Source organism: Cyprinus carpio, chromosome A1 (genome assembly GCF_018340385.1).
Source record: "Cyprinus carpio isolate SPL01 chromosome A1, ASM1834038v1, whole genome shotgun sequence".
Classification (NCBI taxonomy): Eukaryota; Metazoa; Chordata; class Actinopteri; order Cypriniformes; family Cyprinidae; genus Cyprinus; species Cyprinus carpio.
In genome coordinates this window covers 5,518,001-5,534,440 of record NC_056572.1, presented here as the reverse complement: position 1 = coordinate 5,534,440, position 16,440 = coordinate 5,518,001, and the positions used below count along the sequence as shown (strand labels likewise).

Here is a 16,440-nt window from a genome sequence, read left to right as displayed (position 1 = left end):
TGCAGTTATGAAATGCATACTATTATGTGTGATATACCTTTGGGTTTACTGTATATTCAAAAATCCAAGCTATTAAATCGATTTTTATTTTGCCTCGTCATGTGTAAGTGGAGGTTTGGCTTATGGAGGAGGGGAGTGAGGGAGGGAGAGAGAGGAGCACGGGAGGCGGCTACTAAACACAGCGATGAGAACACCGCTCATACTGCGCCTTTCTTACACCATCATATTATCTCTGACTTCTCGTTAGTTAGCCTCATTCAGACTCCACCTCGGTCAGTGTTTCAGCACCGCAACATCGGATCCTGTGCATGTGAGCAGCAGGAGTGGCGCAGGACACCGCGCGTGAGACCCGCACCGCACCGTCACGCCACAGGACGTTCGTCCGTCTCCCACTCTCGAATACAAACACAACATGTGTCAGAGCTTCAGCCCTGTCATCTGAGGCCGGGTCTCGACAACCGCAGTATCGGGACTGCCAGATTCAGTTTCGTGGGCATCATCACGCGCTGAGCCTGAATGTCAAAAAGCTCGGCAGAAAGTCAGAGCAGGGGCGGCTCCGTCCGAGACGTGAGGATGGCCTCTTCCAACAATACCTCACCCGATGGAAGCTCTCCACCCCACCAGAACCGCATCCGCCAGGTCAGTGTGTGCGTGTGCAAACAGAACGAAACATTCCGCTTTCTGATGTTCAGTATGCGTGGGCGAGAGTAACACCCGTGTTTCGCGGTGTTGTGGTCCATGATGCGGAGGATGAGGCGTTGTCCTGGTTACCGAATCTTTCCAAGCCATCAGTAGACTATCACAATGTAGCCTGTGTAATTTCATCGCGGCAGCGTTGTTTCTGTAAATACATGAACCTGACACGTATCTATCTATCTATCTATCTATCTATCTATCTATCTATCTATCTATCTATCTATCTATCTATCTATCTATCTATCTATCTATTATCATAACAAGCCTATCCATAAACTATAGCCAGTATTCATGTTTATTATACCATACAATAACTTTTTGTGTTTCAATAAGGTGATTTTTATTTATTTATTTATTACTTGCAAAATGTTTTATCTTAAATATAATATAAATTTTAACCATACATTTACAATTCATACTTCTCATACTTCCGCAAACCATGTATTTGGTTTATGGTGAGCTAAAAGGATTTAGCAGTTTTTGCATTGTTTTCCCATGGATACATTGCAGTCGCTTTTCGTCTTGGTCCAGCCTATACGTGATGCTGTAGTGACCGTGCTTGTTGAGTATCAGTGAGGTTTCCCACCTGACAAACTGCACAGTTAGAGCTGAATTGTTTTGATCCTTAGGTGCCATTCTGGAATGTTTCCCAAGTATCACTGCTTGAGATTCAGTTGATCAACTGTGGTGTTTTTACGCATGAAATCACAGCTGATGACCCTGCAGAGCTTGTTAAATAAATACAAATAAAAATGATCCAAGCAGTGTTTTTTTCTATCACACCCTCTTAAGAGCCCTACAATAACAAGCTTAGCCTCACTCACCCTGCCCGTCTGCTTATTTGCAATCTCATAAGCCAGTTCATCAATAAAACCAACCATAAATAAGTGATGGACTGGCTGAGTCATGTAGGGCATTAGCTTGTCTGTATGGATGCATAGATGCCCTTCTGTGTCATTCAAAGCTGTAGCCTGTGTGATTTGTCGCTCTGAGCTTTCCTAGAGATATTTTCCACCCTATTTTCTTTATTATTTCACTTTTAGAGCTGTCAAGGCTTAGTGCCTCGTGGGTTTTTCTTCATGGTCTGATGAACTACATTTAAACTCTAGGTCTAAATTCGCCTTTCATCTCTCCATTCTGATGTATCCTAAATCAGTTTTCTCACTGCATCATGGTTGCACCCCAAGTGCTCTTGTCAGATTTAGCTGGTATGAATTAAACTGTTCAGCCTTGACAATGCTTTGCATAGCTCTTGTATCAATCCTGAGTTTGTATCCTACAATTCAGATTTTTTTGTTCTCAGTAATAAACTCAGGATTGTGAGATATAAACTCACAATTCTGAGAAAAATGGTCAGAATTGCTAGATAAAAAGGGTCCAGTTACCTTTTTTTTTTTTTTTATTCTTTAGTGGAAATGGCCCTCCATATTACACAGATCGACATATCGAAAGAAAAAAAAACCTGCTTAATTGGAAAAGGCCTAATATTACCTAATCTTTCCACAAAATAAGAATAATTTTTTTAAATTATGTATCAACTTTAATACACTTATCAAAATAAAAGCAGTCAAATTTCAAGTTTTAATGACAGTAAGTGAAAAACAAACCCGATTCCCAAAAAGTTGGGACACTGTACAAATTGTGAGTAAAAAAAGAATGGAATAATTTACAAATCTCATAAACTTATATTTTATTCACAATAGAATAAAGATAACATATTAAATGTTGAAAGTGAGACATTTTGAAATGTCATGCAAAATATTGGCTCATTTTGGATTTCATGAGAGCTACACATTCCAAAAAAGTTGGGACAGGTAGCAATAAGAGGCCGGAAAAGTTAAATGTACATATAAGGAACAGCTGGAGGACCAATCTGCAACTTATTAGGTCAATTGGAAACATGATTGGGTATAAAAAGAGCCTCTCAGAGTGGCAGTGTCTCTCAGAAGTCAAGATGGGCAGAGGATCACCAATTCCCCCAATGCTGCGGCGAAAAAGAGTGGAGCAATATCAGAAAGGAGATTCTCAGAGAAAAAATTGCAAAGAGTTTGAAGTTATCACCATCTACAGTGCATAATATCATCCAAAGATTCAGAGAATCTGGAACAATCTCTGTGCGTAAGGGTCAAGGCCAGAAAACCATACTGGATGCCCGTGATCTTCGGACCCTTAGACGGCACTGCATCACATACAGGAATGCTACTGTAATGGAAATCACAACATGGGCTCAGGAATACTTCCAGAAAACATTGTCAGTGAACGCAATCCACCGTGCCATTCGCTGTTACCAGCTTAAACTCTATAGGTCAAAAAAGAAGCCATATCTAAACATGATCCAGAAGCGCAGGCGTTTTCTCTGGGCCAAGGCTCATTTAAAATGGACTGTGGCAAAGTGGGAAAACTGTTCTGTGGTCAGACGAATCAAAATTTGAAGTTCTTTTTGGAAAACTGGGATGCCATGTCATCCGGACTAAAGAGGACAAGGTCAACCCAAGTTGTTTTTCAGCGCTCAGTTCAGAAATCTGCATCTCTTATGGTATGGGGTTGCATGAGTGCGTGTGGCATGGGCAGCTTACACATCTGGAAAGGCACCATCAATGCTGAAAGGTATATCTAAGTTCTAGAACAACATATGCTCCCATCCAGACGTCATCTCTTTCAGGGAAGACCTTGCATTTTTCTGTCAATGCCAGACCACATACTGCATCAATTACAACATCATGGCTGCGTAGAAGAAGGATCCGGGTACTGAACTGGCCAGCCTGCAGTCCAGATCTTTCACCCACTGAAAACATTTGGCGCATCATAAAGAGGAAGATGCGACAAAGAAGACCTAAGACAGTTGAGTAACTAGAAGCCTGTATTAGACAAGAATGGGACAACATTCCTATTCTTAAACTTAAACAGCTTGTCTCCTCAGTCCCCAGATGTTTGCAGACTGTTATAAAAAGAAGAGGGGATGCCACACAGTGGTAAACATGGCCTTGTCCCAACTTTTTTGAGATGTGCTGATGCCATGAAATTTAAAATCAACTTATTTTTCCCTTAAAATTATACATTTGCTCAGTTTAAACATTTGATATGTCATCTATGTTGTATTCTGAATAAAATATTAAAATTCGAAACTTCCACATCATTGCAGTCTGTTTTTATTCACAATTTGTACAGTGTCCCAACTTTTTTGGAATCGGGTTTGTATATAATTTAACTTACAATCTGCAAAGGACTGAAAAACCACGTTAAAATACTCAATTTACATAAACAAGATTTTTTCCTGCAAAATCTGTAATTTTTTCTGGTCTTCTTCACCTTAAAATGGTTGTTGAAAGCAAAAATGCTGCAAAATGCACATCATACATTGCGAGAAAAAAAATTTGGAATTAGCCCCCCAAAATTAGTGAGAAACAACAAATATTGGATTTCACTCAGTAAATATGATACAGGGCAGTGTTATAGATTAAATTGTTTATGAACGGCTTAAATAAAAAATATAATGTTACCTGCTGTCCATATGCTGAAAGACTGGGCAGAACTCTTTTCTAAAGCTATTTCCTGTCAAACACACACTAATGCAGTTTCCTATTGGGTCCTGAGTTATCATATGAGAGAGTGCTGTCTTGGTTTCTCTGGATAATTAGATTCCAGTAATGGACCAAGCACTGCAGGCGTATACATGCATGAATATCATATACTGGCACTCCTAAAATCTTTGTTCACTGACTAAAACAATGTTCGTTGTTGTTGTTTTAAGTCTAGCAATTGAGCCAATACATATTATAAATGCAGTGCAATCTTTGTTAGGATGTAATTACAGCAGTTAATTTAGGAAGTAATATTGCATAGTCTAATTCGATTAAACTGCAAATTCTGTTCACTAACTTCTTGAGAGGGATGAATGGAGGTATAGAGAGGAGTGGTCTATGCAGGCTATGGGTTCAACAGAAGTATAAATCATCAGTTAACAACCTCATAGCTTACAGTAGGTCTGTCTTTAAAGGTCCATTTAAAATCAATTTTAATGTTTAAATCAATTATTAAAAATCAATTACTTCATTAAGAATTCCTAGATATAAATGCTAAGGGACTGGCCACAGTTCAGTTGTTTTTCTGTGCTATTTAGGGGCAGGTTTATCTGGTTGATACCATTATATAGATAAAATATATTGAAAAAATAATTGCAAAGCAATGTCAATCTTCAAATGGCTGTTCAGAAACAAAACAAAAACAGAAGACTTTGTAAACAGAATGTTTAAATATTTATATCTAAGAGGAATAATTCTGTTAGAATTTTTTGTATTAACTGAGGAATATCAGTGTGTGTCTGGTTTTGCAAGGACTCCGCCCTTTTCATTCACAGCTTGAGGCTAGATGCTCTATAACTCTGCAACCCCTTCAAGTTCTCATCCAAAGTAACTAATAGTCTTTTTTCACAGAGTAGAATTATCAATCTGGCTTGATATCTTTGAAGTTTTCTCATTAATATATCACCAAGTCGCCAACTTTCTGCTGTTTTCTGTGTGAATTCATGTATTATACTTAATCATTTATAGCACTACTTTCAGCTATGATTCATTTTATAGCCCAAACTATCTGGACAGGTGCTATTCAATGTGTAGATCTCACAGTGGCTTGCCGTTTCAGTTCATAATTTCTTTCTTGTTCTCTATTTGACCACAACTCACTCAGTCTCTCTCTCTCCTCCCTGTGGGGGAAGTATGATGATGTACAGGAAGGAGACTGTAATGGAGCAGAAGGTTTTTTTATTGCATTACACATCTGCATGCTGTTGCATTGTGGGCAGTGGGTGCCAGGCCTGGCTTGCCCTCTAAGGACTGTTTCTATAGCAACCTTCCTGTCCAGCGCTGTCTTCACACAACTTAAAACTTTAATGATCATCATTATTGACTGTGATCATCCATTATCAGCATTGGCCACATTACGATTTCATTCATTTATGATTTAAGTCCTTTAAGGTGCAGTAAGTGATTTCTGAGAAACTGCTGATGTTTGAATTCACCAAAACAAACACGCCCCTACCCAAAAGGATCACACCCCTATAGCTCCTCCCCCAAAATTCATGAACATGCTATGCAACACAGGCACCTCCCCTATCACAAGTGAACACGCCCCTTACTTGTGACTGGCTAGAAGTGTGTTTTGGTGCTCAGTCTGATCCACTTTCTCAGAAATCGCTTACTGCACCTTTAAGGGTAGCTGACATGAAATATTAATTACTTTAAAATTACTTCAAACTGTGTTTTTCTACTAATTTAATTTATTTACTTCTATTCAAGTACATAGGATATATGTACTTTTTAGTATCTTAGTAACACTCTACAATAAGCAATAAGGTTCTATATGTTACTTTAGTTAATGCAGTGTTTAACATGAAATTACAATAAACAATAATTTTACAGCGTTTATTGATCTTGGTTAAAGTTTTTATTTTTATTTATTTTTTTTTTACATCCCAAGCTGCATAACTGCATAAATTAACATTAGTTAATGTGTTTCATGAATTAACAATAAATAACAGTATATATTTTAAACTGGCATTAACCTATATTATTAAATGCTGTATAAAAAAATAAAAATAAAAAAAAGGTTGTTTAATGTCAGTTCATGATACATAATGTTAATGAATTCAACTTTTTAAAAGTGTCTTAATGTAGAAAAAGTTAATGTACATGTCAAGTGTGCAAGATAAGACAGCAGAGCATGACTGACAATATTATTCTATGTTTATATAGATAATAATGTGTTAATAATAATATTAAATATTTTATTAAAAAAAAAGTGATTATTTAAAACTAAGCCAAGAAACAGGATGTAGATTATGTCGATCAGGATTTGGTGTAATGCTATGTACTGAAAATTAGCTGCTATTTTTATTATAAAATTGTAACTAATAGATATCACCACACTTACCCCAGCTGATTAATCAAAGTACATTAAGTATTTCTTTTGTATTACAGGTTTATTGAAATGCTATGTTAAATATGCAAATGAGTCATGAACTGATTGAATGTGCACTAATTTCCATGCATTTCCAGAAAATAAATTTGAACACTGGATAAAGCCAGGTTCAGAATTCTTGTTTCATTTTGTTGACATATTAGAATTAAAGGTTTTTATAGTGAGATTTCGGGTATCTCTTTTTATTACTCCATAAATCAGAAAATACTGTCAAAAGCCAGAAAAAAAAGTTACATAAATCAAGCGAGTGATATATGGTGCATGAATGTGGAGATTTCTGTCTCAGCGCATAAGAAAAAATCTCATTCAAAAAAACAAAAAACCAAAGCTAGCGAAAATTAGATCAAAATAACCTAGTGCTGAAAAAAAAAAAAACAATAGCTTTGACTGTAGTGCCTTGTCTTAATCCACTTGATTGTCAGTTTTTTTAGGAATGAGGGTAAGAGTTACATGGAAATGAATCTCATGCTTTAAAATATTTATGCAATACCAATCAGGACTTCCCGCAAGAATGGAAAATGGATCAATGACGGCTTGAGAACGAGTGAAAAACAGATGGGTGGATGGATTAGGAACAATTTGAAAGATGTGGTGGATGCATTAAGGCACTTGTCCTTGAGAAGTAATGATTGTCTCTTAAAAAGTAGAAATTTAAAATGGTTTCTAAGTCCTTGGAAGGATGGATGAACCAATAGACATGATGCTTTAGTCTTAAGGTCAGCTTGTGTGAAAAAAAGTAGAGGTGATGGAAATATACTATGCACATATAAAGCCAAATATGGTTCAGCTCACCTCACACACCCTTACAGATGGAAAGCTTCCCAAGAATTACGTGTCTGCCAAGGTAATGTCCTGTGCTGTGTGCTACTTTAAAGCATCTGTAAGGAGAGAGCAGACAGAATGGCTCATCACACAATAGCCTGCCCTTCCCAGAGAGCTAATTGAGTAGAGTGTGTTTACGGAGGCTTGCTGATGCTCTGATGTGATTGCTGTCCCGTCTGCTGTCTGCATGCTTTTATTGATCCATCCTTCCCTCTTTCTCTTTCCTTCTTAGTCTCTTTTTATCAATCCTTTAGTACTCACCTTCACTTTTCAGTTTACCTCTCAGGTACATCCTTCAGTGATGCTGAAGTTATTGTTTTCTCATTATTAGGCAGAATTAAGTTGGTAAAGCATGTCATTTGAAGTCACATGATTCATTATTGATGAGTTGTTTTAGGGAGTGGCTCTTTCCACTAAACAATAGATCTGATGTTTTAGTAACCGCCTCACACGACTGCAGAGCATTTCCTCTGCATCCAAATCACATTATAACAGTTCGATATATTTTGAAAATTCAGTAATTTAAAATCTTTATACTTGATGCATAGAAAATTGAGATTTGTTTCCTTACTGTAATTAAAATCCTCTTTCGAAAACATTAAATAAATCTTACAGACCCCAAACTTTTGAATGTCCTTAATGCATCTCAGGAATGTAAAAATAAATAAATGTGGTGCTGCTGTAAGAAACAGTCATGCAAGTCAAGTGCCTATTAAGCCGATACTCATGAACAGGCTATTTTCAACCCACTAACAAGAAATGTAGTGTTTATAGATTCTCTTTTTTAACTGATCTGACATTTGGTCATTAAGACATCAGTGACATTTATCCAGACTTTTGACTCTCTGAATAAATTCTGGTCCACTTTGCAGCTTACTTTGCCCAAGAACCACCTGATTCGAAAGAAAGAGACTAAACGAAAACCTGACCAGCAAAGCAAATGAGATAGAGGCCCTAACTGGGAACTAGCAACTTCAAATGGAATTAGAGAGCATTCAGTTTCATATCTTCTAGTCACATTCATTTTCATTGCATGTGTCCTTCCTTTTCTCCAGAGTACATGCAGAATCAAATGAGTTGGGCTAAGAATAAGAAGCTTCTGGATTCAGAGTCACCAGGCTTACTTTAAATTTGATTTCTTTAAATGTATTTTCTCTTCTTGCAGGCACTCTGAGTTCATTTAAGATGATTCAGACTCTAAAGCAGTGAGCGAATGGATTCATCATCATGTACTGTATGCCGTTGGAGTAGATAACAAAGTCATAGCAAACAGTAGTATGAGAGGATGTAGGAGAATGTAGTTCCTTTATTTTGGTATGTACTGTAGGTGCAAGCATCAAAAATGGCCTATATAAAAGAGATGGAAAACATGATATTTATTTATCTATATAATATAATTTTATATATATATATATATATATATATATATATATATATATATATATATATATATGTATGTGTATATATATATATTATATATATATATATGTGTATATATATATATATATATATATATATATATAGTATATATATATATATATATATATATATATATATATGTATATATATATGTATAAAATCACTGTTCCTGCTTGTTTAAAAAGTGTGATAATGCCACAAAAGACAACAAATGTGTTAAAGTGATAGGACAGATATTGTATGTTCAAAGTACATGTACTTGAAGAGCATAGTGTTGTTTTGAGCAAAGTGAATTTTGCAAGGGTGTTGTTGTCTAGAGTGCATCTGCATTTGTCTTTCTCACTCTCTTGTTTCTGTCATGACACTCCTTCCTTCATCTTTCGCCTTTTATGCAACTTTCTCTCGATCTTTCTCAGCGACTGTCCTCTTTCTCTCTCCGTGCATCTGTCAGTGTGTTTGGGTGTGGTCTCTACTGATTTGAATGAAGTCTGTGATAACTGATATATGTATTTCTACAGTGACATTTGAAAGCTAGAGAGAGGTTTCCGCCCAGTGTCTTGATCATGTAATGATGAAATGAAGCAAATTCTCTAGAAGTAGGAATTTTCAGGGTTGTGTATGTGCATATGGAATAGGTGGGACTGTTTCACTGTCAGCTTCATGACATTTAAACTTATGAGTGAGAGGAAGCTTTTCTAGGGGCGTACAAATGCAGAGGGGATCCACAATAAATCTTGTAGAATGTTGTTTTTCGCATCCAGTACAAAGAAATGTATTACCAACTCAATTAAAAAGATACACTCTCAGAAAAAAATGTGCAAAAATTGTACCTTTAAGGGTACAACAGCTTGTCACTGGGACAGTACCCTCAAAAGGGACACCTTTGTACCTTCTTTACCTCTAAAGGATTAATAATTATTTATTTTTTTTCATGTGTATACATGAAAAGAGAAAAGAGAACTGTGTTGAGATAAATGCTGAGAAATATTTAGCACACCTTACTGTGGTAATATTAGTAGAAATAATTTCCTGTCAACTGTTAGGCTGCTAATAGGAATCTACTGAGTAACAATTAAAGGCTGAGCTTGTTACAAAGCATTGTGGGACTACATCATACACAAAGGTTATTAGTGTCAAAGTTGCTGTCTATGGTTTTTACCAAAATAGATATTTTTGGAGGCAGCATAATTTGTAGGCTACAGTTTCAGACGTTGGGGTTGAGCCTAAATGATGCCAAAAATGCTGGTAGGTAGCTCACTAAGGTTTGAAACTGTGCCAGGTGTTTGTAAACAGCTGTTTGTGTGTGTGTGTGTGTGTGTGTGTGTGTGTGTGTGTGTGTGTGTGTGTGTGTGTGTGTGTGTGTGTGTGTCAGTCTTTATTGCTTTTAAATAGGGAAGTAAGGCATATTTGTTACCATATTTGCATTAGCCAGTATAAATATTTCTGTAAACATTTTATTTGTTTCGTTGAAAGTAGATAATGTGAAGATATTATATACAACATATGATAATATAAATAGTATACTGTTTCTTTATGCTGGTTTTCAAAATAATGTACTAAACAGTCATCTTTTCTACTATACACTACTGTTCAAAAATTTGGGTCTGTAAGATTTTTTTTTTGTTATTGTTTTTAGTATAATGTTTTTTTATGTCATCTTTTTTTGATAAAGATATATAGTAAAAAGATTGATATTGTGGAGTATTTTTAAAATTTAAATTTGATGTTGTGATAAAGTTATATCAGTAATATTGTGAAGTATTTTACAATTTAAATGAACTGTTAATTTACTTTAAAATGTGATTTACTGATTTGGTTCTCAAGAAATGTTTACTATTATTATCATAGTTGAAAAAAAGGTTAATTTTGTGGAGACTATGATACATTTTTTTCAGCATTCTTTGAGAAATAGATAGGTCAAAAGAGCAGTATTTATTTGAAATAGTAATCTTTTAAAATGTCTTTACTGTCACTTTTGATCAATTTAATCTCTCCTTGCACAATATATATGATGACTTTTTTTAATTAGCAATTTAATTAACAGTTAATGTTTTGATTTAATCTGCAGCATGTGTATTGGAGTTTTAGCGTAAATACCTTTTTTTTTCTTCTTTAAAATAGCAGACAATATATTGTTATCGGCCATAACTTAATAACTACTGGCTATTGTATCGGCCAAAAATTTCAATATTGCTGTATTCCTGCTTCTACATCTAGTGCATTAGAGTCATGGATTTGTGCAGAGAAACAGGATTGAGTGTTGACTATGAGTGAGCTTTTATGAAAGATCGATGTGTTGACTAATGGCTTAATAACAAACACTGTAAGAGTTTCAAGACTGAATTGGTTTTAAATGATGTAAGTGGAAAAGTGCAGATTCAGCTATGACTATATGCATCTACACACAATATACGCCCATACACTTCTCTTATATTTGAGATTTGAATTGTCATCATAGATATGTTTACTACAAAGTTACATCCAGTCTTCTCAGGTGGTCATTACAATGCTAGTTAGCAGTAGAAAAACAGTGGTGCTATATCATCCCTGTAATATGTATACCGTACACTCTTAAAAACAAAGGTTTTTATTGGCATCAGTGGTTCCATGAAGATCCTTTAATATGCTATTTATACCTTAATTTCTCAAAAGGTTCTTTAGTGGAAAAAAGTTGTTTTCACTGAAGGGTTTTTTGGAGAACCAAAAAAGGTTCTTCTTTAGCATTGCTGCAAAAACCTCCTTTGGATGAAAATCATATGTGAAATTACTACTTAGTACTTACGTACACAAAAAAAGCTCTTATTGTTTTTAGCGCAAGCCCCTGACGCAGCACAATTTGCCAGCCTTAGCAGCTGTGATGGGTGAAACATAAGCATCCTGAGTAATGATGTTTTGTAAATGTAGAGATGATGATAACTTGTATTCCCCTGCGAGCATTGCTTTCTGCACGCAGACATTTGAGACCTGGCGCCTCTGCATCTGCTCATGTTTACCACTGTATTGATCCTGTCCATTTATCAGAATGACAAGACCTTTTCAAGCTCAAATGAACCATATGTCAAACATCTCTCTTGGGGTGTGGTGTTTTTAACATATTTACAGCAGGTTTACAGCATGATCTTTATCTGCTACCTCGTGAGGTCATACTTAGGTAGTCGCAAATACAATTGCAGCAATATCTTGGCGACCAATAACAATTCCCTAGCATTGTGGCAAAAGCGTTTGTTTTAGATTCAGTAGGGTGAGTGTTTAACACTGAAATTGTGATCTGACTGACTGTATAACCTCCAATAAGCAGGTTGAAGGAACTTGATTGATGGTCCATCTTTGCCGTGCTTTTTACAGTGTGAGTCTGTATCTCGGTTCTAGTTACACAGCTCTTGCTCTACTCTGGAGACTATCAGTTGTTATAAAGGATCAATGTTTTATAGATTTTTTTTCTGGATCTGACTAGGTTCTGCTGCTGTTTAGTCTGTTGCCTTTACATGTGAATAAATAACATGAGATGCAGCGCTTACTTATGAGCTTATGAGAATACCTTACTGTAATGTAGCACCATCTGTATATAGTTAAAAAAAAAGGTTTTGGTTCATATTAAAATTATATATATAAGCATGGTGGCATGGCACTTTCCATGAATAGAGTTGGAAATAGGTCTTGCATTACAGAATTTTCATTTAAGCAGTCATTAAGCAGTTCATTGTTACCACAATTTAGGACTTTAAATGTTTAAAACCTGTTAAAACACTAAATTAAGTAAAATCAGAGTAGTATAGGTTAACTGCAATTTTGAATTCAATTATGAGCCGACAAAATATATTAATTTTTTTTTTATAATGATAAAACATTTTTTTACAGTGCATGATTTGTGATATAATTTTAATTCTACAGATTATATCAAAATTATGACGTTCTATTATTTTAATTGTTGGATATACTATTGAAGAGTAATGGGACAATAGTTTGTACCCTATTTATGAAAAGTGTCAAATCTGCTTTGTTTTCATTATAACTAAGACAATTGTACCTATACTTTATACATAGGCACAATACTTTATTTTATTATAACATATATTATAGTTTTTCCTATAGAAACCATTATTCAGTTCATCTAACAATGATAGTAAAGTGGTGTCAGTGGTTCAGCTGTGCCTACTATGACTTTACATCACCATAGCTATGATTCATATACACAAACTACAGTACATTTTAATAGATCTTATATTCAGTGCTTGTCTTATAGGTCTTATACTTACATCAAGGACTCACACAGAGGTAGATGTTTGGATCTTTTCTAGTGTGCAGTTTAACCACTAGGTGTCAGTGTGCTGATGTCTAATTTGCTGAGGTGTAGTTATTTTTGCAGGCCAAAAGGTGGTGTAGAAGTAAAAATGCAGAAAGTTTTGCGTAAGGGGTAGATTTAGAAGTAGGGTTAGGGTAAGGGGATAGAAAATACAGTTTGTACAGTATAAAAATCATTATGTCTTTGGAATGACTCTGTAAAACATGGAATCCAGTGTGTGTGTACAGATTCATCTATGTTGTAAGGACCAAATTTCTAAAAATGTCCTCACTAACTTAGTGGATCATATTGAAAATTGACTTGTAAGGTCAGCTAAAGTGCTCCTCAGTAATATAGTGACATTCATTTGTAAGTGGGAAAATTGAGACTGAAATTCAAATGCAGCCAATTCAAATGCAGTTGAAAATGCCTCACCGGATTAAAGAAGACATGCTTTATAATTTTTTTTTTTTTTTTTTTTTAACCTGTCAGATTTCAAAAGATTTGCAAATATATTTACAAAATTGCACATGCAAATTCAACAATATTGGATTTTGTGTACATATTTACAACTGCTCAAAAATTTGGGGTCGGTAAGACTTTTTAATGTTTTTTCAAGGAAGTCTCTAATGCTCTCCAAGGCTGCATTTATTTAATCAAAAAAAGTTAAAACAGTAATATTGTTAAATATTATTATAATTTAAATGTTATTAAAATTTACTCCTGTGATGAATTCATGACAGCAATTACTCCAGTCTTTAGTGTCACATGATCCTTCATAAATCATTCTAATATTTGCTGCACTTTATTGTTGTTATCAATGCTGAAAACCATTGTGCTACTTAATAATTATGTTAAGCTTTCGGGATTCTTCAATAGAAAGAACAGTATTTATTTGAAATAGAACACTTTTGTAATCTTTACTGTCACCAATTTAATGCATCCTTGCTGAATAAAAGTAAATTAAAAAAAGAACCCTGATCCTAAACTTAAAACAGACACATAGTTGTTTTGAGACTACCCTGACTCTTTGAGACTCAGAGACAGCTTAAGTGTGATCCTTACTAAGAAATAGTTATAGACTCCTTTTTCTATAGCATCTGCAGTAGTCATTCATCAGACACCTTTAAATCCAAGAGGATTTATATTACAATCCCACTGGAGCATCCTGCAGGTTTAAGTGCCTTTTTGAACCAGCACTGACCCAGCAACTCTCTGATTATCAGCCCTGGGCATTTACCACAATGCCACACCACCCCACAAGGTCAGGTCTATGACTGCAGTAGCTGTGTGTTGGAGCGTATCATTCCCCTCCAGGTGGATTTGTATATGTGGCTTACCATTGCCCCAGTGTGTATATTCTCATTGTTCCTTACAGCCTCCACTGTGGTCTTCCCTAAACTCCTCCCCAGCTCCGATGAGCACGCAATGTGCCACAGGTGTCCTTGGTGTTTGCCACACAGTATTTATTAACAGTTTCATGTTTTTCTCTGAATCTTCTCTTATACATTCACATTTTTGAAGTACACACATACATTCAATCCTGCAGCTGGAATATAGCTGAATGCCTCCACATCTGGACAGGCAAGTTGGCCCTCTTCCCCTCTCTCTCCCTCTCCGTCTGTCCCTCTCTCTCTGGTCCCTAGATCACACATGGCGATATAAATTCAGATTCAGCGAGTAAGGCTTTTATCTTTTCAGCCACCCAATGGACTGGAGTCACACTTAGTGGAGGAAAAAAAGAGACAAACTGTTTACACTGAGGAGGGAGTTATTGAGAGTGAATTGTGGGAGGACAGTGGCACAGAGCATCCATTATCGCCTTATTCAATTGAGCCATTTGGGAAAAGCAGATCAAGGACGCCAACATTTGCTTTACATTAATATGGAAAACCTTATGGGACTATTCCATATCTGATGCAATAGAAAGTATCTGTGTATGGTTTTCTGTGGTTCGGCATCATGGCACACGCAGCAGCACACCTTAAAAAGGCACGGGAACTGGATCTACCTCCAGAGATAAAGGCTCTCGCCAAAGCCAGAGAGAGACGCAAGAGACACAGAGAGAGAGCAGAGCGCAAACGCAAGGTACCATTAACAACAGCACTTTTACCTCAAATTCTTCCATGCCAGCTCAGATACAGCTGACATACTGAAGTATTGGGTGACGTGTCTGTTTAAAGAATTCTGTGACCATTTAATGTCAAAATCTTCAGACAGCCCTAATACTATTTAAAATAGTCAGTTTCTTTTGTAATGTGCAAATTTTATTTTATTTATTTATTTATTTATTACAGGGACAGTACATATTAATAAACATTTCTGCCAATATGCCAGAGTTAGCCAGAAGGCTATTTTTCATCTGCAGTCCCAGGACAGATGTTAAAAGTCTCCCTAAAAGACAGTAAGAATACATATAACAATAAAAAAAATTACAATACATTTAATAAAGCCTAGTATGTTAAAATGTAGCATCTAGTAATCCAGTTGTTGTTCTACATATTTTAATCTGAATTTATTCTTTGTGAATTGTTCATTTTTGTGCTTTCAGTGTTAGGCTAGCACATGTAAAGTAACTGTGATGAGAGTTTATCTGTGTGATGAGAGTTTATCTCTCACTGTGATGAGAGTTTATCTCAGTCGCATTCACATGAACAGAGGGTTCATTGAGGTCAGAGGATATTTTGATGTCATACATTGCATGTTACATAGTGCAAGTCCAGCAATATTAGTCAAATTATGGGTGATTTGTAAAACTTTGTCCTGCTCTGCTGCAATTGTCATACCTATAAATCACTTAAATTAAACATTATTAATCATTCTTTTTATCTCTTTCTAATGTATACAAATATTAGAATTCAACACCCTAGTAAGACAACATAGCCATAACTTTTTATGCAAAATGTAATTATTATAAAATAATTTTTTAAACTATTTAATTGTATTATTGTATCATTTAATATATTGTACTTTTAGTATTTATTTGTTATGAATAAAAAATAGTTTTAATTCTCAACTGTGTACATGCAGTATATAATAATTAATGCATTTTTTATGGCTGCATTTTAGTATTTCTGTTCTGCAGATGAGCTCCAGGGATAAATCCTGTAGTCAGCTGTTCTGTACCTGTTTTAGAGCACAGATACTAGAAGAGGATTAGGAAATAGGATCATCCTGTATGCAGATTTGTCTCTAGAGTGCAAAATCTCATTGGCTACATATGTGATGACATAACCTTTTGATAT

At 35.5% G+C, this 16,440-nt stretch overlaps 1 protein-coding gene across 1 annotated transcript in view; it reads left to right on the top strand.

The window, feature by feature from the left end:
* The first annotated feature begins 143 nt into the window (after positions 1-143).
* The window catches only part of LOC109052457 (ankyrin-2-like), a 67,897-nt gene continuing 51,600 nt past the window's right edge, over positions 144-16,440 (top strand). Inside the window, exon 1 of the mRNA XM_042766235.1 lies at positions 144-639. Within this exon, the coding sequence (XP_042622169.1) occupies positions 517-639 (123 nt within the window). The 5' untranslated portion in view covers positions 144-516. The remainder of the gene's footprint in view (positions 640-16,440) is intronic.